The 24,572-nt window shown below is 45.8% G+C and overlaps 1 protein-coding gene across 2 annotated transcripts; it reads right to left on the bottom strand.

Annotated features, from left to right (window-relative positions):
- Positions 1-10,735: 10,735 nt before the first annotated feature.
- On the bottom strand, positions 10,736-17,799 carry PDP2 (pyruvate dehydrogenase phosphatase catalytic subunit 2). 2 transcript variants are annotated; one of them, XM_081275511.1, is made up of 3 exons: positions 17,662-17,799; positions 17,065-17,159; positions 10,736-15,862 (listed from the first exon to the last, which is right to left on the bottom strand). In XM_081275511.1, the coding sequence occupies exon 3, from the start codon at positions 15,822-15,824 to the stop codon at positions 14,232-14,234; it is 1,593 nt and encodes a 530-aa protein (XP_081131637.1). In that variant the 5' UTR covers positions 15,825-15,862; positions 17,065-17,159; positions 17,662-17,799; the 3' UTR covers positions 10,736-14,231. The 2 variants fall into 2 exon arrangements, with proteins under 2 accessions (XP_081131637.1, XP_081131638.1); XM_081275512.1 differs by lacking the exon at positions 17,065-17,159.
- Between the last annotated feature and the right edge of the window lie 6,773 nt (positions 17,800-24,572).

Here is a 24,572-nt window from a genome sequence, read left to right as displayed (position 1 = left end):
GGGATTCCTTCCCATGCGTCCTTCTCAGTGCTACCCAGTCCAACCAGAATGTACCACCATTGTTCCCGTCTCTGAGCCTCTGACACTCCAGAGGACAATGCATTGCCTGTCGACAGTGAACAGCACTGGACTGGGGGCCACAGAAGCCCAGATTGGCCATGGTCCTCCCCATTTCTTAGCCGTGTGACCTTGGGCAAGTCACCTTTTTTCTCTGAGCTTGTTTCTTCATCCCTTTCCCAGGCTATTGTAGGGATCCCAGGGTCCAACATTCAGAAAGGTGGGCTAAGGGATGGAACTTGTATCTATGTGTGTGTACTCACTCATGTGTGCATGTGCGCACACACAAGCATACTCATTGGTGAGGGGCCAGAATGGGAAGAGGGAGGCACACAGGTCCCCCACCTCGGAGACTCCCGCCCCATGAATTTTCCATTGGCACGTCGGCACTCTCTCCCTCAAAATAGGCCCTACCAGCCGTGCGCGACAGAGCCCAGACTGAGGGGCCTTTATTTAGCTGCCCTTTGATTGTCAGCTCTTGAGCCACTGCTATTTCAAGCCCCAACGCCTAGAGGAGTAGGGCCAAATGGGGGGTTAAGTCAGTGGGTCTGGCTGGCTCCCTGAAGGCATCCCCAAGGGGGTCAGCCCTGCCCTCTCTCTCCTAGCACGGCTGGCAGGGAGAGCGCAGCATCCCTGAGGCTCAACCATCCACCTCCAGGGAAGCTGCAGACCTGGCAAAACCAACCATGGGCCACTCTCTACCCTCTCACCCAGAGAAGAGCAGGCTGTGGAGATTAACTGAGATAATACAAACAAAGCCCTGTCTTAACACAGGGGCTAGCACATAATTGGCCTTCAAAAAATGGAATAGGGGCGGGCTGGGGATGTGGCTCAAGCGGTAGCATGCTTGCCTGGCATGCGCACAGCACTGGGTTTGATCCTCAGCACCACATACAAATAAAAATAAAGATGTTGTGTCCACTGAAAAACTAAAAAATAAATATTAAAAAAAATCTCTAAAAAATGGAAAAGGAGGCTTGGGTGTAGCTCAGTGGCAGAGCACTTGCCTGGCATGCATGAGGCCTGAGTTCCATTTCTAGTACCAAAGAAAGAAGAAGAAAAACAAGAGCTACAACTCTTATTGTCATGACTCTTATTGCCACAGTCAGTCTTGGTTTGTTGTTTTAGCAACTTTTTTTTTTTTAAATTAGATTTCCTTCCAGTCTTTTTTTCTGAGCATTTGTCTCATGCTGCTGGGCTCAGGACATGACCTTCTCCCACACTCCCATATACACATACACAACAGTTTTCAGCAGGGAGGAACCCAAACCTGCTGGAGTGTCCCTCCACAGATCTGCGGGCTGCTCCCTCAAGGATCACCCACTCTATAAATTTGGGGTCCATAATTCCTGAGATTATACTTGACCTTTAGAGTATCTGTGGTTGTACCCATAATTTATGTCATCTTCTCAAACGTTCCTACCCACACAGGATTTCAAAGCCACAGATTCTGAAAGTCAATTTCTAGATGTTGTAGCTCCAAATGGCCCCTGCACCTGGATTCTAGAATGGACGCTCCAATTAGAACCCAAAGAAATGGGCTCATTCAACAGCTGACATGAGAAGGAATTTTCTGGTTGTTCAGGTGCATAAGATTCAATGATGGATCGTAAGGACAAAAGCAGATGCTCTGGGCTTCCTGGTCAGAGTGTGCATGTGTATAGAGGTGTGGGCTGCCAGAGAGGACCATATGTGGGAACAAGATTCTAGGAAGTGGCTAGGAAGAGAACAGGAGTATGGCTGAGCCAGGCCTTCCCCTTCTCAGTCAGGGTCATTTCCCAGCAGGGCAGCAATGTCAGTTGGGGTTAGGGGGGTCACATGTTTTACTCTTCCACCAAATGGTTACTGGACAAGGTGAGACTTCCTTGTTACCCAAAGAACAAAAATAGGTCCCAGGTGATGATTTGCAATCCATGCCCAGAACTACCAGGGTTATTCTGAGAGTGACAGGCACAGGGCCAGGTCAGGTGGGACAGCTGGAAGTGGCATCCTTGGCCTGTGGGTGGACACCCTGCCCTCTTGGGGATGCTGAATGGGGGTGGGGGACTGAAACTACATACCAGCTCACCCTCAATAGTCCAATCCTGACTCAGCCATGTGACCTCAGACGAGCCACTTGGCATGTCTGAGTGTCAGATTCCTGCACAAATGCTGGAACCTGGGTCCCTACTTTTCAATGAGGCTGAGAATTTGGAGAATTTGAGAGATGGCTCAATAGATGGATGAATCCCCACTTTAGCTGTCTCAGAGCCAGGCCTACATATCCAGAGAGGGCAAGAACCTTATCACCCAGAAGAAGAAAAATCCTTTCTCCTCCAATTCTGAAGGAGCCAGAGTCTGACACTAGAGCACACTTCTGGCAGGGTTTGTGGGGATTTTCCAAGAACAACTCTATCTGATTTCTATTCCTAGCCCTGCTGCCCAGAGCTTAGGCTAAGAAAGAGACACTGGCTTATTCCAGTTCTGTCCAGCTCCTGTCATTGGCCTACTAAGCCTAAGCCAAGGTGCCCACACCATGTTTTCTGGCTGAGTGCTAGGGTGTCTGAAGCGCTTGGGTTTCCTAGCTACCCCTGGTGGTCCTGTCACAGAGCAGTGCTGAGCGCACAGTTGGTCCTCTCCTGACCCCCTATCCCTTCTAGGGGCCTGCCTTTTCCTTCATCTAACAGGTCCAGGAATTTTCCCTGGATCCAACCCCTGACCTCAGATGAACATGGACAAGCTGGCAGGATGAACACTGACTTGGGGACAGATGGCATCTGACTCAGCTCAGGGTAGGAGTTTTGATAAAGGCAGCTGGAGAGGGGAAGGGTAGCTGGGCTGGGACAAGCGCCTGGGCAAAGGTTCAGAGATGTGACTAGGCTCAAGGATTGGGACACACTGCAGTTTCCTTGAGGCTGGAGCTCAGGTTTAGGGTAGGCTAATCGACATTGAAGCTGCAGACACAGGGTCCAGGGAGACTGAACTGAACTTCATCTACCAGTCAGAAATTAGATCCCGATTCCTTTCCCAACTCTCTTTCCCTCACAACTACCCCCAGCAGGGTTTTGGCCAGAAATTGGTGGCTGGGTTGGGCAGGTCTCCAGGGAAGGCCAGACTGGCTGATTGGAATCCCAAGACCCACCAGGTGTTAGAGGCAGGTGTTAAGTACAGGCCACCAGCTCTGCACTTCACAAGGTGGCTGACGTCTGGGATAGTCTTATACCCAAAAAATGCACTTTCTGTCCATCTTGGTCTCTGGGGAGTGACACGACACCCAGATCCTTTGGGAACAAAGTTCATACCGAAACCCAGTTGAGACCTGGAGATGCCCCCTCTCCCCCACTTTACCACTCTGAACTTCAGCCCTGTCTGGTGGCCAAAAAAGCTTTAGCCACTGTCGAGAGCCATCCATGAACTACGTGTGGACCAAATCATCATGGAGCCCATTGAATAGGAAAATCTGGTATTTGGGAACTTCCAGTGGCAATCCTGCTGGTAAGTCGCTTAGGTACATGTGAGTCCTGTTCAGCTCTGCCAGGTCCTACTCAGCACCAGAGATGGGGTGACCTGCTGTAGCCACATAGCCTCTCAGAGATGGGTGTGACCTACCAAGATGCCAATCAATCAGTTGACTGCAAGATATCATGAAGCAAAACTCCACCCCTGAAACCTTATCCCTGACTTTGGTGTCCTCCCTTAAATAAAACCACCAGAGCCATTTTCTAACTGTACTGTTTTAGCTCCTACAGGACTGGAAGAATCTATCGGGTCCTCCCTTAAAATTATAATTCTGACTTTGTCTTTTATTTCTTTGCTAACTATTTCAGACTTTATTTTCTCAGGTGGCTTATCCCCTCCTGTGCAGGAAAAATTACCCTGGCGAGGTGCTGGCCCCCTTGCAATAGGCCACCATCTTCATGCTGGGGAGGGGACACATGGCTCCACTCCTTCCTGAGACTGGCGCCAAGGTTTATGAGCCAGTGCAGAAGTCTCTGAGAGCCATATGGGTGGAAAAAGTTACCCTGTTCTAAATCAGCCAGCCTTCTGGTGATCTCATCCCCTTCCCAAGATAGTTCCACTCCCCTCCCCCACCCGCCTGCCCTGGCCAATGGGGTAAGTCACCAGGGGGGAGCCAGTGAAGGAGTGTATGTGCAGGCTGGGGGGAAGTGTTTCAACTTGGGGTCACACTGTATATTCTGTTGATTTCCCACCCCCCATTTATAATATTTACAAATAGCAGTTTCCTGTCAAATAAACAAAAAAGGTCTTCCGCCATGTTTTCTTTTCACATGTCACTTTTTAAAGTGTGCCAGGATGGATGTAACAGAATCTCTGTGTCCAATCTTGGAGGAGGACGTGTCAACGGTGTACAGTTCCTCTTTCTTACAAACACCAGTGCCATGACCATCTTTGTTCAAATCCCCACCTGACACCCTCAACCTCCAATGAGTACTCACAGGTGTTGGGTGGGAGGGTAGGCTTCGTTGTGGGCCTGAGGAGTTGTGGGCCCTTCCCCAAACTGCCAGGCCCAAGGTAGGGTAGGACCAGCAGACCTCCCTCCTGCATGTTCCAGACCCGCATTCCCCAACTTCTGCTTACTGTTGCCCTCCCAGCCACAGAGGCCAGGCTGACAGGGGACACAGGGAAAAAGGCATACACAGGGTCTCCTCTAGCCTAAGCTGGAGGCTGTGTCCACACAATCCCCACCCCCGACACAGACAGGTACCAATCTCAAGGGGGACCCCTCCTAATCCATCCCCTTCACATCTTGCCAGGCACTTACTCCTCCAGTTTTTGCTAGAACATTCCTATGGATTGATAGCTTACTCCTTCCTAGTTGCTGCCAAGCCAGTGGGGAGTAAGTGGAACTTTTCTTTTAATCAAATGAATAAATATTCAAAAGAATTACATGGGTGCTAAGAGGAAGCTTTGGAGTCAGACACCAAGATTTGAAACTCAGCTCTGCATTTACTGGTTTTGTAGCCTAAGGCACAGCATTTTACTTCTCTGGGCTCAGTTTCTTCATTTGTAAAGTGGGTTAGTAATACTTACATGATTGTGTGAGGATTAAATAAGATAAAGTCCTCCAGCACAGCACTTGGCCAGAATATGTGCTCACTCAATGTGGCCTAGTTTATTATCTTAAATTATCATAAACCAAGTCCCTGATATGGCTCCTCCCTGGCCGAAAGGAGATCAGAGTGGCCAAGAACAGAACTGAAGAGGTAGGAAGTGAGGTGGGCAGGGCCAGATCACACTTGACCTTGCATGATGTATAAGAAAGGGACTGAGGTATTTTGGACTCTTTGGAAGCCAGAGAGGGTGAAAGGGCCAGGGTTGGGAGGATGTCACTGAAGTTTTTTTTTATTTTTTTCCCTAATAAAAAAATTTCTAGGAGCTCTAGGGAATGCATGAGAAAGACCCTGGGTTGATCCCCAACACCAAAACAATAAATAAACTTCCAACATCAAAAATAGAGTGGATAGGGGCTGGGGATGTGGCTCAAGCGGTAGCGCGCTCGCCTGGCATGCATGCGGCCCGGGTTCGATCCTCAGCACCACATACCAACAAAGATGTTGTGTCCGCCGAGAACTAAAAAATAAATATTAAAAATTCTCTCTCTCTCTCTCCCCTCTCTCTTTTAAAAAAAATAGAGTGGATAGTATAATAAAGCTATGTAAGTCATGTATCAGAGTCACCAATTATCAAGACTTTGCCATACTTTAAGATTACCAACCCCAGTGTCACTTTTACTATATTCTCTTGGTTGTAAGCAAGTGGCTAAGGTCAGCCCGGATTAAAGGGGAGGGAAATTTGACCCCACTGCTTGATGGAAGAAATGTCAAAGAATTTGAGATATCCTTTAACCCATAACTGAAGAAACAAAAGGAAGAGGATTCCAAACTCCACCCTGGAATACTAAAAGGCTGGCCCAACTGTTGGAAGAGGAAACTCCAATTTGTGGGGGAAAATCAAGACCTTTTTCTTTTCTCACTCTTCCTTCTCTAACATTTTTTTAAAAATTCTTTTGCAACCAAAAAAACAAATAACCCAATCAATAAGTGGGCCAAGGAACTGAACAGACGCTTCTTAGAAGATAATATACAATCGGTCAATAAATATATGAAAAAAATATTAAATATCTTTAGCAATTAGAGAAATGCAAATCAAAACTACTCCAAGATTTCATCTCACTCCAGTCAGAATGCCAGCTATTAAGAATACAAACAACAATAAGAGTTGTCGAGGATGTGGGTGGGGAAAAGAAGACACTCTTATATTGCTGGTGGGACTGTAAATTGGTACAACCAATCTGGAAAGCAGTATGAAGATTCCTTGGAAAACTGGGAATAGAACCACCATGATCCAGCTATTCCACTCCTTGATTTATACCCAAAGGACTTGAAAACAGCCACATCAATGTTTATAGCAGCACAATTCACAATAGCTAAATTGTGAAACCAACATAGATACCCTTCAGTAGATTAATGGATACAGAAAATGTGGTATATATTCACAATGGATATTACTGATCATTAAAAGAGAATAAAATCATGGCATTTGCAGGTAAATGGATGGAGTTGGAGAATATCATACTAAGCGAAGTAAGCCAATCCCAAAAAACCAAATGCCGAATGTTTTCACTGATATAAGGATGCTGATTCATAATTGGGATGGGGGAGAGCATGAGAGGAATAGATAAACTTTAGATAGGGCAAGGGAGAGGGAAAGGAAGGGAGGGAGAATGGGGGTAAGAAAGATGGTGGAATGAGATGAGCACCCTAAGTATGAAAACACGAATGCTGTGACTCTATTTTGTGTACAACCAGAGACATGAAAAACTGTGCTCTATTTGTGTAATATGAAGTGAACTGCATTCTGCCATCATATATAACAAATTAGAATAAATTTTTAAAAATTATTTTGCAATGTTGGGAATCGAACCCAGGGCCTCCTGCATGCTAGGCAAATGCTCCACCACTGAGTTATACTCCCAGGCCCCACCCTAACATTTTAAATGCACTTATTGAGTGCCTACTGCATGCCAGGCACTGGGCTGATTCCTGGGGATCCAGAGGAGGGTCAGACCAGGTCCCTGCTGCCAAGAGGGTCAATAGACATAAAGACAGGAAACACCCAAGGAGATATGATGGAGGGTCAGTACATGGGAGCCAGAGGAGGCCTAGAAAGTCAGGAACGTCGCCTGACTATTGAATCCGACTCAATAAGTAGGCGTAAGCCAAGATTTGGTGAAGGATGGTGCAGGTGTTTTGGCCAGAGAAAACAGCAGGACAAAGTCCTGGTACATTCTAGGAACATAGTGCTCTGTGTGACAGTTGGGCCCATACAACTGGGGAGGACGGAGAGAGGTCAAGGAGGCCAGTAAGAATCTGAGCTCTTACCTGGGTTCTGAACACAGGAGTGACATAGTTGACTGCAGTGTGATGGGTGGAAATGACTAGAGGAGCAGTTGTCATTTGGGGGCAGGGGAGGATAAAGGTGGTTCAAATTTTTCTTGAAATTGGGACAGGATGTTGGCAGGAAGGGTTGCTGGAAAAGTGGCTGTGGGAACTGGCTGTACGGAGTGGAGTAGGGAGGATGGGATCAGAGGTGTAAGGTAGTCTACAGAGGAAACGCCACACTGTCACCATAGCAGCCACTCTCTGATCACATGTGATCTACCACTTTCTTTGCTGCATCTGGGACCCTAGCAGCCCCATTCCCATAAATCTGAGCTGGGTGACCACAAATCAGAGTCCTTCTCCCATCCCACACTTGTTTCTTGCCCCAAAGACTTCTGAGACTTTCCAAACTTGTTTCAGCTTGCAGTCACAGAGAAAGCTTGCTCAGGCTGGGGCTAGGCCTCAGGAACACACTCCTCCCACCCTGGCTGCATCTGGTGTCAGCATGGCTGGATGGTGACATCTAGAGGCAACCTCTGGATCTCACATGGCCTCGGGCTTTCTGCTGATGTTCCACCCATCACGCTACTTGCAGGATTTAGTGATCAAGCCACTGGGCAGAGGTGAGAAAAACCCCATCTCCTCCATCCTTAGTGCCAAAACTCTGTTCAGAGTCAGCAGATTCCCTGGGACCCCAAGTGCACATGGACACTCTCCCCTCCCACAAACCAAGGAGCACACTGGTTTGTTGATAACATTCCCTGTCCTCCCACCCTCTGTACCACTTTGTTTCTGAGGTAGGGTCCTCCCGGCAACTCAGCCAAGCCTTTTCTCAGAAAGTCAACACCCTGTCCTTACCTCCATCTCTCCATCCAGGCCCATCCTCTGTCTTCATCCCCAAGTGGGATTACAGAATGGTCTGCCCCTCTCCTGCAGCAAATCTTTCTTAGCTAATTATTCATTTCCATCCAGCCACATCCGTGGCATTTCTGGATCTGGACCCTCTTTGCCAACTCCCCTTGCTTCTTTCTGCTTCCAGGCCACCACTCACTCTTCTCCTCCTACTTCTCTGAGCCTCCTGTATGCTAGTTCCTCTTCATTTACTCCTCCCTTATCATCTATCCATCCATCTGTCCTTCCATCCTTCTTCACTCATTCCACATTCATTCTGAGCATGCCTGAAGCAGGACAGGGCCAGGCCTGAGGCTAAAGGGGTGGGGGTGGGAGGAGAGTAATAAGAGTGACAGCCCTGGAAGTAACACCACAGGATATTGGGGAGTTAAGGCAGGATTCCCAGCTCTCCTCCCTACCTCAGGCTGATGCCAGAGCAAGCCATGCCCATAGCCCTTCCTGAGGCCACTACACCACTTTTCTCATTTTCCCATCCTAGAGGTCCCCTGAGGGGCTCATCCTTGCCCAGCCAGCCACATTTAGCTAGCTTCCCCTCCCCCTTCACTGCAACAATGCTCCAGGAGCCCTGTCCCCAGACACTGGGCTGGACCAGATCCTGGGCTTCAATCCATGTGCTCTCTTCCCTGGACTGGCCCTTCCTGTTCCCCACTGTGGCTGTGTCATAGGCCTCTCAGCCCCTAGCTGGATTGGGCCATTCCTGGACAGCTCCACATGACCGGCTCTGGGGCATGCAAGGCTCAAACAGAAGCAGGCAGACATTCCTTCTCTTTATCTGCTATAGGGAGAACAAGGTTGGGCAGATGAGGGTTTTCCAGAATCCTGGGAAGGCAGGAAGAATTGAGATAGGAAATGAGTAGATTCTGGAGTGTCCCTCCCCAGACCGTTTATCCACAAGTCTAGGCTGCTTATTCCCTTGGCAGTAAAAGCTGGCACTGGAACCCTGGCCTCCTCAGCCCTGAAGTCCCGGCCCGGCCATTTCTCAGACCAAGACATGCTTGGAGAAGACAATAAAGCCAATGAGACAAAGACACTCTGACCCACGGAAGTCAGTAAAGGCTTACCCATCCTCCTAAGGGAGCCACCCAAAGTGCAGACTCCACAATTCAGAGGTTCTCCAGACTGAGGACCATTTAAGGGCACTTAATAGCATCAAGTAAAATAGAAACAAAAACACTAAGGGTGAAAACTGAAACTTAAATTTGTAAATTTAATTTCCTTCTCTCTAGGAAAATTGAGCCCAAACAGTTCAATTTTAAAAATGTAGTTCTTCTGTGTTCCTTCTATTTTTATTGTCTTTCAAAATGATCAGATATTGGAATGTCTAAGATAAGTATATGAAGCCTAATAGCCAAAGCAGTATCAAGAGTTAACAAACCTATCTCTCTATTTTATTCTCGGCAATGACCCTAAAAAGTCTTCTGGCTCCCTTTCAGCACCAGTGACCTCTTCTCCTGGCCCCTCTACGCTGGTCCAAAACTGTGCAAAAAGAGGTTTTCAATGAAGTATTATCCCTTTCTGAAAGTTCAGTACAGGGACAATATTTAGAACTTGGTTCAAATCTTGGCCCTACTATGGTATCATGGGAAGTTTTCTAACTTGAGCCTTTTATCAAAGAAAAAAGGGGGATAATATATCATTATTCTCCACTTTCACCTTCCATCTTTCCCTCACCAAAATCTGCTAAAAAATGATAAAATGTTAAAGTGATGATATACTAATTACCCTGATTGGATCAATACACAATGTACACATGAGCTAAAATATCAGATTGTAACCCATAAATATGTACAATACTTCTATGTCAATCAAAAATCTGTTCCTTGCTGGGTGTGGTTGCGCAGGCCTATAATCCCTGTGGCTCAGGAGGCTGAGGCAGGAGGATCATGAGTTCAAAGCCAGTCTCAGCAACAGTGAGGTGCAAAGCAACTCAATGAGACCCTGTCTCTAAATAAAATACAAAATAGGGCTGGGGATATGGTTCAGTGGTTGAGTGCCCCTGAGTTCAATCCCTAGTGCCCTCCCAAAAAATCTGCTCCTTCTAAAAGCCCAACACACACACACACACACACACACACACACACACACACATACACAAACACAGACAAAATCAATATCTATCTAAAATCCCAGTAGGCCTTGGCCCTAAATGTATGGAGACCCTCACAGCAGAAGTCTATTCCCTTTTCCACATATGGTTAACATAAATGAGGAGTTCCTGGGTACTCAACAGCCACCAAAAATTTGTAGAACACCATGCTTGTCTTTTGGGTGGACTAAACTCTTTTGGGTGGCCTAAACTCTTCCTTGGTCAGATAAAGGTGGTGAAACAAAACATAGTATCCTAAGGGCTAGAAAAATTAGTGTTCATACCAAAGGAAGCCAAATTTCATTTTGCTTCTTTTATTTACAAGTTTTGATTAAATAGCACTAATGGTTGGAGAAAATCAGTGTCAGATATGAACATTGGTTACAATGCCAAAATACAAATGCCAGTAATTATTAAAGAATATGGTTAATAATTATTCCAAGAGAATGTTTAATAAATATTTTCTGGGAGACAAGTTAGACATCAGATGCCCTAGAAGGAAGGGACGGAGCCTGGGTCGGCTCAGGAGATGGTTAAACAGCAACCAAACATACCTTCCCTTCAGGTCATGCACATGGCAGCTCTATCACAAGCTTACTGAGGTGTCATAAGTCTGGGTCCCCCAGCTCCAAGGCTATACCAGGGCTTTTTCTGTCATGGGGATCACATTTCAGAGACAAGTGAAGAATCATTTTCTGATGAAACCAAGTTGACTCAGTTCCAGGATGTTATGGTTTGACCTGGGAATTTAAGACTTCCCAAAACTTGTCAAATAAACATGGGCCATTATGGGCTGATGGACTAAAGAGTCCAGCCAGACTCATTCTTAAAACCTTTTTTTTTTATTATTCCACATAATTATACTCTTTTTTAACTAATTTGAGTTCAAGTTGTTTATGTTTCATTTATGTTTAAAAAGTGTCAATTTGATTGTGTCTCAAACTGAACCTTCAAGACCTATAACATTTTAGGACAAATGTACTTCAGGGAAAAATATGTTCATACATTAATATACCCCAAAGTTTATATTTTCATTATAATAAATTAGCTTTAATAAACAAATAACATCTCAGAAAGCTGAATCTCAGTAACGATCTAGCATACCAATTTGAATTGAGAATACCATCTTCTCTATCCATTTTGACCCAGAATCAACAGAGCTATATTATTTATATATAAATAATATCTAAATTACGCCAATATTATCAGTTTCATACCTAAAATAATAAATAATTTTAAGCACCAAAGCATATTTCCTTCACAGTTACATCTAAAATATTACATGGCCAATCTCATTTAAAAAAAAAATATTTAAAAAGCCTCAAAATTGAAATCTCTATATAAAAGGAATGACAGGTGCTTTGCAAAATTTGACAAAGACCTCTAACCTCCTTTCCAACTGCAGTGTCCCAAAGCAGTAGACCATGTGCTTTAGGAAGGCTGCTAACAAGAACTAAAGTCTGGAGACAGACACACTGGAGTTTAACCAGAAGGTTAGACTCCCTGGAGCACTCATAGTAAGAACTGACAGTTCACAGCAGAAAAAAGACATAAATGGACCATTCTTCCCTTTCAATATGCCAACTAGATAGCAGGGAAATCTAATAGGCAAAGGAAAAAAAACAGGCTTGGAGACACAGGTGGGAAATCTGTGTTCTATCAGCTGCTACTCAAGCTACTGAATCAGACACATTTATGAACCATGCATCCAAAGTAGGATTCAGACGCTCTAGGCCAGTTAAGGTTCCAGGGTATAGCTGGCATGGAAAACAAAGGACAAAGAAAAACATTAGGCAAGCAGAGTCCTCACCTCAGTTTGAACAAGGAACCTTCATGCTAACAGAATGGTAGTGATTCACATTTTATTTCTGAGTTAAGGTCTAAGAGATCAAAGAGAATAATAATGGTTCAGGAAAAAAAGGACCAAGACTCTGCAATCTGCATTTGGGGTAAAATTGGGAGTTCATAACCCACTTTAATCTAATGTATGAAATATGATATGTCAAGAGCTTTGTAATGTTGTGAACAACCAATAAAAAAAAAAAAAAAGGACCAAGACTTAAGCCAAGACTTAAGTACCTAAAAGAGAATTTCTTAGATGAAGCCATGTCACTAAACAGGTGTCCTGGATGATATACAAAGAAATGTCCCCATATTAGACATATCCCAACTGTTGATTGAATGTCAGCTGGGACACAAATAAGAGGAAAACACTCAGGTTATTAGCTTTTCTTTTCAAGGGGATGGCAGGGTGAGTAGAGAGGGATCAACTAATGCAATTTGACTACGCTGAAGAATTCTGCCTGATGCAGTACAGGAAAACCAAAATGGTCAATTTTGTGGAATTATATTTGTGTTTCTATTTAGGGACACATTTCCTGTTTAAATGCCACAGCTGCACATGACAAGAGGAAATTCATCCCCAAAAAGGATCCATGTGGGTTAATTTTTAAGTAAACAGTCTCTGTGGCCCATGGAAACCATGACAAGTTAAATTTTTATTTTTGCCTTAACTCCTATACTAAACATGGTCTAATTTCTGAGAAGTAACAATGGTGATTGATCGCATTCTAGGGTAGATGTCCCATCTAATAAGTCTCACTCCTCCCTCCTCCTCACTGCCCTTCAGGATGCAGAGTTTCGAACAATACCTGTTCTCTTTAGACCCTTCATGTTTTCACCTCTCCAGATTCAGACTAAATCTTAAGTCCACTAAATAATTCTGTCTTCTGCCTAAATGTCCATCACAACTATCACACATGCTCACATAGCCTCCTTTCCTGAAACCCATTTGAATAGAAAACAGGTGAAAGACTTTCTAAGATACTCTTGTGTAGTCAGCAGCTGCAGGGCAAGCCTGGGCAGAGGTAGAAGGACTGTGTCAGATGGAATTAACAGAAGAGTGTTTGAGAGATATAATCAAAAAGGCTAAATGCTGTGAATAATCCCCTCAGGAAGTGAAGGGGGTTATTAAATAAGCCTAGAAGGACATTTTCTAACACAAGAAAAAGGCCAGGAGTTAAGGATTAGACATAAATTACCCCCTAGTATGGCTCAAAGGTTCTGGAGTGAGACTCATTGGAGGAGACCAAATGCTGTACAAGTAAATTTAGCTGGTCCAGAGGCCTAGACCCTCTTACTCTCAGCTAAAAAACAAAACATGCTTACAGTAGGCCTGCTTGTAAGTTTGAGGATTAATTTGTAAATAAGCTAAAACAGAACTAGAATGTAGTATTACAGAAGGTCTTCACAAGAATATTCACAAAAAAGTTAGAATATTGCATAGAAAAGTGTACCGTAGTATGCTTTGTAACCCTAGGCTTTATTAATTAAACAAAACAAAACAAACAACAAACAAAAAAAAACTCTTCATAAGCCTAGAGTGCGTGATTGTGAATTCAGAATGATCAAATCTGCAGATTTTGCAGTTGAATCTCAGAAGATCCTGAAGTTCTTTATGCTTAGAACCATGATTAAATTTGCCCTTTGAAAGTTCAGGATGACACAATTTAACAGTGTCTTTATAAGGATTTGGGCTATATGAGCCCAGGGCCAATTCTATGGTCCTCTGCCCTCTCTGCATAGAAGAGTTGACCAGTACATTCAGACATATGAAATCACTGCTACTGTTTTTAAACCTTAGCTGTTTTCCTCCTCTTCTCATGTTAGTCAAATATTCAGCAAGCTAATATCTGCCTGTCCTTTCAACAGTGATATTTGCATAGCTCATTTAAAAGTAAAAGAAAATGTTTTAAAGAGCATTTATGTTAACTGGGCAATAGGATGGGAAACTCTTAATCCCCCTTGTAATACGCATCAATTGAGTCTGAGTTAAAATACACCACAGTGACAGTGATATCATCCCTGTACATCCTTGCCAGGTCATCTGGCAAGGTCAGCATTGCTGTCAGTCGCTCTGGCTCCATCTCCCCATACTCATTGCTCCCAATGGCATGCCTGATCAGGTGTGTGGCTGCATTTTGGTCAGCTGCATGGAGCCCACTAACTTTCCTCTGCAGCAGCAGACTCTGCATGAGCCCCAGGTTGGCGGGTCTTTGGGCCAGGTCTGGCTTGTGGCAACCTGCCTTGGACAGGTGCCCCACCACCAGTCTTACCACATCCTCATTGTCCAGCATGTCCCACAGGCCATCGGAGGCCAGCACGAGGAACTTATCCTGGGGCCTCAGCCTGTGGTACGTAACCTCAGGTTTGGCAGTCAGGTAGGGTGGAGTATAGTAGTGTGGGGGGGTGAACTGGTAAATGTTGAGGGCCTCAGTATCAAAGCCCCTTTCTAGGACGTTGCGCTGCAGCTCTTTACTCCATTTCAGCTGAACATCCCCAAAGGCCCTGCAGGGCATGAGGACACCCAGCAATCTGTCATCTATGATGACTGTCTTGTCCTCTGACTCAGGGTGTTCCCTTTTAAGCCGGGATAGCTCAGCTGGATTCCAGGCATTGTGGTCGTGGGTAAGGGGTAGACAAGACCACATACCATTGTCCTCCTGAACACCAAGGATGGCCCGGCAGTCACCAGCATTTGCTACATGCAAGTGAACTCCGTTGACATGGGCCATGCAAGCTGTTGCCCCAGAGAAGGCAACCTGGAGTGATAAGTTCTTTATCACTTCATCTTCCAGGGGAGCCTGGATTTCCAGTGAGATATCAGAATCCAGTCTCTGGAACGAGTACATTAATGCTTCCTCAATGCTCAGTCCCAATTCCATGTGTAGGTCAAGTAGCTCCTGCCAATAGACACGGAGGTGGTCAAGATGCACTGAAGTGATATCTTTATAGATACTGTCCCCAGGATGTTTGAGCCACTGCAGGATGGGCAGCAGGGGCTTCATGTTCTCCATTGCTCCCTCCATCTGCTCTAAGGTTTGGTGGGACATCAGGGACACTGCCACATAATAGAAGAGCCTCTCGCTCACTGCTTGTGCACACGCATGGCCACCATGTCCATCAAAGATGCCAAACATCAGTCCACTGGTCTGCAAGCAAGAGGCTATACCTCTCCGGTCCTCCACTGGGGAATTGGCAGCTAGCTGATTGCTCTCAAACCGCAACACTGAATTTGGGACTCCACTGTTGAAGTCAAGGATCTTGTGGGCTGATTCACCAGCACGAAGCACTTCGTTTACCTGCTCAGGACTGAGCTGCAAGTGGAAATCCTCTTCCTCCGTTGATGTGTGTCTGTAAGCTTTCTGTAGAGCAAAGCTACCACAAGGGGAACTGTTTTTCAGCATTGGTGGCACCCAGGAAAAGAGCTTCCATTTCGATTGATTCCTATTTGAAATACACCTTGAGTATAAGCGTCTTCCCCCTTGGAATGTGGCAATGTGGTTCCTTGCAGAATTTAAGATCCAGTAGGACACAGTACTTGACATTCTGAATATAAACTAGCAAACGGGAATTTTTTTTAAGCCTGAAAATTAAAGAGTTTAAGAAAGTTTCAAAATTTCTTAAAAATATCAACTTCTGAAACATTTAATTTGCTAGTATCCTAAACAAAAATGATTTAAGCAATTTAGAAGAGTTGATTAAATTCAAAAGGCTAAGTAGGTGTCCCTATTCCTCATTATAACACATAATCACATTCTACAAATTTGGGAAACAGGTTTTATATATTTTCTGCTTTTACAGGGTCACTGAAGGCCTCCCTTCTCCCTACTAGCCAACTCAGGGTCTCTTTTTCCTCTCCTTCCCAAATTCTTTCTCTTGCTAGACCCTATTGTCTAGCTCCCATGTACACAACCTCCCCAGCACTCAAAATGTTCATTTAGATATCTGTTTCCTCACTAGTCTATAAGCTCCATGTGTTTAAAAACTATTAACTATCTTACCATTAGTTCTTCAGTGTCTAGCCCTGTACCTGGCACACAATAAGTTCTTAAATATTGGCTAAATGTGACATTTTCAGAGGCCCAGTAATTATCTGTCTAGCATTGGATATACTGCATAATCTGAACTCCAGTTATCCACGGGTGGGATGGTAATAATGCCAGTCTAACAGAGTTTCGTGAAGATTTAATAAAATATGATCCTTTTGCTCAGAAAAAGGCAGTTATTTTTGTCATTAAGTATATATTCCTCCATGCTGTTCTTATAACTTTGAATCTGGCTTTCCTGTTATGAGCATTTTGTGTGTGTGTGCGTGTGTGTGTTCTAATCCACTGAATGAATATGTAATATGCCTCAATTGACTTATCTAATGCTAAGGACTTAGAGGTTGTTTCCACTAACCTGTTATTTGTAAAACACCTAACCACATGGCCTTATGCAGCAACCTTTTTCTTACTTAGGTTTTAATCTACTTATTCCCAAATGAGGATTCAGTAGATCAAAGAGCTTGGACTCATTGCCAACACTGATTTCTGAAAAGCTTCACATCTGCCTCCAGAGAGGCATGAAAGAAACAGTTTCATAGTGCCTTTTCCAGCCTTGGTGGTATTTTTCCTTGGGCAACGAGAAAAAAAAAAACTGCTCCAGCCATTATAATTAGCTTCTCTCAGATGACCCGGGAGGGAGGAAGGGCATTTCCCACGTGTTTTCAGATTTCATTATGAAATCTGCCCTCTCTGAGTTTGTCCGGATTTCGAGAGCCCTAGCACTGAGGACAGTACCCACCCCGCTAAACTTCGGGACAGGAGAGGTCAGTCAGGAGCACAGAGGGCTTCGGACACAGAGCCGGCAGGCAGCAGCTGGGACCCAATTTCACGTCTCTAAAAAAAAAAAAAAAAAAAAAAGACAGGTCTGGAGTTCAAGTCTATGATCCCTGCCTTCTAGCCCGGGCTCCAGAATCTACTAAGCCCGATGCCCCTCAAACCCGGGCGCGGCCACGTCCCAGCTAGATGCTCCCAGCCACCCCACCGACTTGGTGCCTCTGAGTCTCCACTTCCCAGGTTGTACAAGTTGGGAACTCGGTCAGGACGCCAAGCTCAAAGGGTGCTCCGGGCATAAAACTGCTAGTGTGGGTGTCGCGGTCCACAGCCGAGTCCTCGGCCAGCCCGCAGGCCCACGTGGCGCGTGCGTGCGAGTGGGGTGACCGTGACCACGGGCCCAGCTTGTCCCTCCCGGCTACGGGCCCGCCCTCTAACCTCCCCTCACCCCATTTGGCTCTCCGCCCCAACACCTAAGGCCGCGCGGAGCGCAGGAGAGAGCCAGGCGCCGGCGAGGGCTGGCAGGAAAGGAGGCGTCCACATCTCGGGTCATCCCCTTCCTTACCTCGAACCTCCAGCCCTTTTCTCACCAGCTTGCTCGCTGCCGCTTTCTCAGTCACCTCAGCTGCGCGCTTGCGCACAGTGCAGCGGCAGCCGCCTCTCTGGTCCCACTTCCCGAGAACCGGCCCTAGAAGGGAACAAGCTCCAGAAGAAAGCCCCGCCCGAAATTCCTGATTGGTTTATCTTCGGAGGCGGGTCCTTGACGAACAGTAATATTGCCCAATGACTGAAGAGGACAAGAAGCCGGCAGAGAGGCGTGACTGGGAGGGGCTAACACCGCCCTCCACCTTATCCGCCCGGATTCTGACAGTACCTGAGAGCTGGGCTACCTGACCGGCAGTCACGAGACTGAGTCCCGCCACTACGTAACGGCTGCGCTTTGCACACCCCGAACCTAGCGGCCAATCCGGTTCCTTACTGTTAATATCCCCTGGCTTCCTATTCCTGTGTCGACCCCTCTCCTAAGTATCGCACCTGTAAAATATTCAACAACTTGGACACCTGCTCCATGGGTGCCTTAAGCAAAACTTGCCCTGAACTTAACTTCCTACCAAACCCTCTCCTCTCCTAACCCAATAATGGCCTCACCATCTGCCCAAAGATCCAAGTCAAAAACCCTGGGGGTAACCTCGAAGCCTCCTTCTTCCTCCCCACAATCAGTTACGAATTTTGTCAAGCCCACTTTCTAAATACCTGTCCACCCATCCATTTACCTCCAGCTCCTCCATCCTATTCCAAGTCCTACCAACTTAGTGATTTTTCTTTTTTCTTTTTCTTTTTTTTTTTTTTTTTTTTTTTTTTGGACTGGGGATTGAACCCAAAGATGTTCTACCACTGAGCTACATTCCCAGGCTTTTTTATTTTTTATTTTACCCAGGCTGGCCTTGATCTTGCAATCCTGCCTCCGCCTCCTGAGTCGCTGGGATTCCAGGAGTGTTCTATCCCTAGAACACTACTACAAATTTTGACTACTCATTCTTTACAGAGCAGCCAAAATAACCCTTCTTAAAAAAACAAAACACAAACAAACAAACAAAAAAACACCTGCTCCAAAATCTTCGTTGGCTCCCCACCAACCACTGCCTTGAACTCACAATTACACTGACCTGTCACTGACAAGTATAACAGCAAGATTAGTGGTTGGCATGTTAAGAAAGGCAGAGAACATCAGATATTCCCCTCAGGCCCTTCTGGTACTAACATTGTGAGATTCCTGTCATTATCTGCTTCCTTACAAATTATTTTAATAAAACTCTACTAACTGTGGAAAGTCAAATGGAGTCCTTCCTTGCAGGCAGAGAAAAAGTTACTTAGAATTCTGAGAATGGGATCTTCAGGAAGGAAGTCACAATGGTTTACCTGAGGAGCCTGGCCAGCCTACCTGGACCCAAGGATATGCCTGCAGGAAAACTTGTCCTGGATGATATTGCCACTTAGGCTTTTCTGGAAATACTAAGTAGGGATTTACAATATCTATCCTCTTGGGGGTGGGGACTGCTTTTCAGACTTGTACTAAAATAACTCTAACTCTAAAAATGGGTGTGAGGCAACCAAGAAGCACACTTTTGTTGTTGTTGTTTTTTGTACAAATAGTTCATTTGAGGTTACAGAGGGTTATCCTTCAGGACAGATGCAGCAGAGTATAATTGCTCAAACTGCAGGCCCTGGACTGAGTCCTAGAGCCACACAGATGGTCCCCCACCACTTTCCTGAGAAATATCACATCACTCTACTAAGCCCCAAACAACAGAGTTTTTCTAAGTTACCACATACCCCACTTCCAAATAAAAATGTACCCTTGAGGATATTATATTGTCTTAGCTTCTTTGCTGCTGCAAATAAAAGGACCCAAGCAGAACAACTGTAGAGGAGAAGTTTATTTGAGGGCTCATGATTTCAGGGGTGTTAGTCCATGGAAGGGGCTCCATTCCTCAGGGCTAGAAGTGAGGCAGAACATTAGGGTGAAAGAGTGTGGTAGAGGGAAGCCACTCACATGGTGATCAGAAAGCAGGGAGAGAACTCTACTTACCAGATACAAATATATACCCCAAAGCCATGCCCAATTCCTGTTTCTTCCAGCCACACACTACAACTTCAGTTACCAATCAGTTAATCTCTATCAGGGGATTAATTCACTGATTGGGTTAAGACTCTTATAACCCAATCATTTCTCCTCTGAACCTTCTTGCATTGTCTCACACATGAGTTTTGAGGGACACCTCACATTCAAACCATAATATTCTGCCCCTGGTCCCCCAAACTCACAACCACCTCACAATGCAAAATACATTTAGTCCATTCCCAAGAGTCCCCATAATCTCAACTGTTCCGAGATTGCTCAAAATTCAAGTCCAAAGTCTTCTCTGAGGCTCAAGGCAATCTCCATGTGAACTCTTGTAAAATTAAAAGCAATTTACGAGTATCCAATATATAAAGGTTCAGAGTACAAACAAGTCCTGTAGCTCCACCTCGGCATCTAGGGCACATAGCCTTGTGAGGTTCTCTCCACAGGGCTTGTGTAGCTCTGCCCCTGTTTCCCTGTGGCCTTGTTTGTTGCAGCCCAAGTGGTCTTTCCGTTGGCTTGTGTTTGCTCAATTTCTGTAGCTTTCCTAGGACAATATCCCACATTACTGGCATTTCTTAATCTTGGGTGTCTCCACTGCAGCTTTGGCTTCCTCCTCACTTCTCCACACTTGGACTTCTCAGGAGGTTCCTGCAGGGACTGTAACCCTCCTGCACTTTGTCTGGCCTCCCAAACCTTCCTTTGAAATCTTGGTGGAAGCCTCTTTGAATCCCTAACTCCAGTATCCAGCATTCCTGTAGAGCCAGAACCACGTGGTTGACACCAAGATCTGCTGCCATCTCAAGCAGTAGACAAGCCTGTTGGGATCCTTGCAGCCTCTGAGTGTCTGGATAGCTGGACAAAGTCTTTAGCATTTCTTTAGTGGCAATAAGGTCTTTAACAACTGCAACTTCCTTAGCCCCAGTTTTACATCTGCCTTTCAAGTCTACTTTTTTCCAAATCTTTCTGCTCCTGATTATCACATAGTGCCCCCTTGTCTTCAAAGAGAATGGCTACCTATGCCTGCAGAGCAGCAAACTCAAGGAGTACTGAGCAAACTTTGAGGTTGTGTTAGTAACAAACACTTGGGAATTTTTGAAAAATATAAGTCCTGCCTCAGTCCCTTTCTTAATTATGCTTTGAACCAACACTACTAACAGGTTTACCAAGGTGTTAGGAAGCCTTAAAATGATTGTGTTAAGCTCCTAGAGCTTAGAGTCAACACTTGCTCTTCCCTAGAGGAGAATGGGCAGACTCTTTTGGAAAAGATGATCTGACTTTCTCAGGCTACCACACACACACACACACACACACACCCCTACCTTTTCCCTCTACAGTTCTGGGATTTTTCTTTCTTTCTTTCTTTCTTTCTTTCTTTCTTTCTTTCTTTCTTTCTTTCTTTCTTTCTTTCTTTTTTTAAGTTATAGATGGACACAATGCCTTTATTTTGTTTATTTATTTATATGTGGTGCTGAGGATTGAACCCAGTGCCTCACATGTGTGAGGCAAGTGCTCTACCACTGAAGCACAACCCCAGCCCCCTGTTCTGGGGATTGAATCCATTAACTCACACATACTAGGCAGAATATATCTCTACCACTGAGAAATATTCCCAGCCCCTACTACTTTTTACTTTGAGACAGGGTCTCAGTTGCTGAGGCTGGCCTTGAACTTGAGATCCTCCTGCCTCAGCCTCCCCAGTTGTTGAGACTACAGGCATGTGCCACTGCACCCTGCTCTCAGTCTCTTTAAGGCTTTTCAAAACATGGGGCAATCTCTTTCGCCAACCATACAGAGAAGATGCACCCAAGGCTGCACCTTCCAAGTGTCCTGGGAGCAAAATAATCACTCCCCTTGCTACTACCATCTCACATCCATCCTTACATTCAGGCCATATTTTCTGAAGGGCCCAGAATTCCCCATCACCCTGAGGATCCCAAGCCTGAGGCCTACCACTTCTGCTACCTTCTTGCTGTGTGACTCTGGATTAGTCACTTTCTCTGAGATCCTACGTAACTACTTGGAAGGGCAGAGTGTGTTTGGGGGCTTTGTGATTGTCATTTACACCATATGTTAAGAATGACTCATATATTTTCATAAAAGTCGTTTAGAGAGGAGTAGAAGAAGGCCCTAGTAAACTGGTGTATGAAGAGGCGAGAGGGAGGGACCTGGGAGAGGTGCCTCCTAGCCTTGCAGGAACCGACTGGCTGCAGGAAGGTTGCCAGTAGGAAGCGCTGGGCACCGCCCTCCCCAATCTCCCCAGGGGCTGTGGCTAAGGAAGACCGCAGTGTCGGCTGGGTCGACAAATAATGGCCCTGGATCCCAGAATGTGCAGCCTAATGAAACAGAAGCTCTGCAGGAAACCGCGAGTGCCCAGCAGTCCCCCCCTGGACCTCCCGGGGAGGCCTTAACCGAGCAAGTGTGCAGGCAACTCCATGAGAACCGAGGGACCAGCTCGCAGCCTGGGTGTGCACAGGGATGTGGTGCAGGGTGTCAGAGTCCTTCCCCTGGCAGTGACTGACCCCACCCCCCACCCCCATCCCCCCCTTGGCCTGAGGAGGGGCCTCCCCACACTTATCAGGACGCAGAAGCATCGGGTTGAAAGTAGCCAGGACCGAATATCCAGGGTAGGACCACGACATGGGGTTTTGATAACAACAGTGACATATTTGTTTCTCCAGCGCCTCGCCCCCAACAACCACCACCACAATTGTGCATGCCTGTTTTGCCTGAAGAGAAGTGTTTACTAGGACACAAGAGCCAATAGTTAACAATGTTCATCTCTGGGTCATAGGACTCTGTAAGAACTTTCACATTCTTTACCTTTCCATTTATTTCTTTACTTAAAAAAAAATTGTAGTTATAGATGGACAGCATGATTTTATTGTATTTGTTTCATTTTTATGTGGTGCTAAGGATCAAACCCAGAGCCTCACACCTTAGGCAAGCGCTCTGTCATTGAGCTACACCCCAGCCCCTATTTCTTTACTTCTTAAACAGAGAAGCATGCTTTTAATAGTCAAGGAACCCTCTCCCAATATCTCTTCTTACACACAGAAGAGTGGGAGAGAAGAAGGCCCAGCACAGGGCACTGTCTCTGGGGGCTCAGAGGCAGCAGGAAAGAGGACAAAGCTCACCCTTGGGCCTGGGGCTGGGCACTGGAGGTACTGCTGTTTTAGGTCAGGAAATCAGGGAAGGCTCCTCTGATAAGATAGACTTTCATAGAGATCTGAAGGAAGTTAAGGAATGAGAGAACATTCCAAGGGGATAAAACAGCAGGGGCAAAGGTCCTTGACTTGTGGGCAAAACGAAGGACTTGGAATTTATGGCCAGGGCTGCCTGCCCAGTCTCCACCCATTGGACCAGGCTGACCAGGACTTGAGAGCATATCTCCTCCCTGCTTTCCTGAGTATGTTTCCTGGAATACCATCTCACAAAGTGTTCTCAGATGAAAGGGCCACAGCCCATTACCCACCCCTGGAAGCAAATCACAATGCCCAATAGCACAATTCAAGCTCTGAAAAATCCTGAAGAAAAAGGAATTCTTCCACCTTTAGTGCAGCCATTCCAAATGTTTCACGATGACTCACTTCTTTGCTGGAAAAGCTGGTCACATGTTGCAGAATTCATATGCTTTGTGAGAGACTCACACATACATTTTTTGAAATATAAAGTCCAGAGGCCTGAACTGACTGCCCCAATTTCCTCAGGGTCCTAACTTTAAGTTTGTGGCTAAGATGGGTCTGGACCCTGCCCTCTGGCCTCCCAGGCAAGCCCTTATCCTGGAAACTCCTTTATCTACATTTAGAAGTCTGGGGGCTGATTTGGGCACCTCTGAGGTCAGATGGAAAGCTGCATGGTGGGAAAACAACTAGCCCCACTTCAGTGCTGTGTTTTTGTTTGGTCATCTTAGATAAAGACTATAAGTTAAATAGGGCCTTCACCTACTCGGTGCTAACAGTGTGTGGGTGTTTTCTGAGCCTGGTCTTCATTGGGAAATGCAAGACAAATGTGTTTCAAACACACTCCTGGAAAACCAATAGCAAGGATCAAAGCCTGCAAACCCCTAGGCTCAGTGGTGCACGCCTGGATTCCAGTGACTCACTGAGGCTGGAAGATCACAAGTTGGAGGACAGCCTTGGCAATTTAGTCAGACCCTGTTTTTTCTAAATGAAAAAATAAAAAAGGGTTGGGGTGCAGCAGCTCAGTAGTAGAGCAGTCCTGGGTTCAATTCCCAGTGCTGGAGGGAGAAAGAAAGGAAGGAAGGAAGGAAGGAAGGAAGGAAGGAAGGAAGGAAGGAAGGAAGGAAGGAAGGAAGGAAGAGCGAGCCTGCAATCTTTACCTGAACAACCCACTTCTCTGAAGGAGACTGAAAATTCAGACTGGATGATTTTTTTCTTCTCTGCTGAGGACTAGGGTGGTGCTATACCCTTGAGGTTTATGTATGAAGTATCAAGTCCCAGCCATTCTTTATATCTGATTTTCCAAGAGACAAGAGCCTCCTCTGGCACAGGTACCCAGTGTAATCTGGTGCTTTATGAGGCTGGGCCTTGAATCAGACAAACATGAGAACCCTAGCACTGCCATTGCCAGATGTGTGACTTGGACAATGGACCTCATCTGAATGTAGAGCCCCATTTCTCCATCTGTTGAATGGGGCAGCTATGCCCATAAATGTTGTGGGGGTAGACCCCCCCACACCAGCTATCTGGGGACAGCAGAATGAGGGCAGGGGAAAATATGCGGGGTGTTGGGGTGGAGCTGGCCTCCTTTCTTTGGCTCCAGAGCTATTTCTGTCTAAAGAACTAGGACCTGTGACTATAATCAGGGCACCCCCATCCCCAGGCTATGCT

Source organism: Spermophilus citellus, assembly GCF_964194105.1.
Source record: "Spermophilus citellus genome assembly, chromosome: 18".
Lineage (NCBI taxonomy): Eukaryota > Metazoa > Chordata > Mammalia > Rodentia > Sciuridae > Spermophilus > Spermophilus citellus.
The sequence above is the reverse complement of the archived record's forward strand: the minus strand, read 5'-3'. Positions and strand labels throughout refer to the sequence as shown.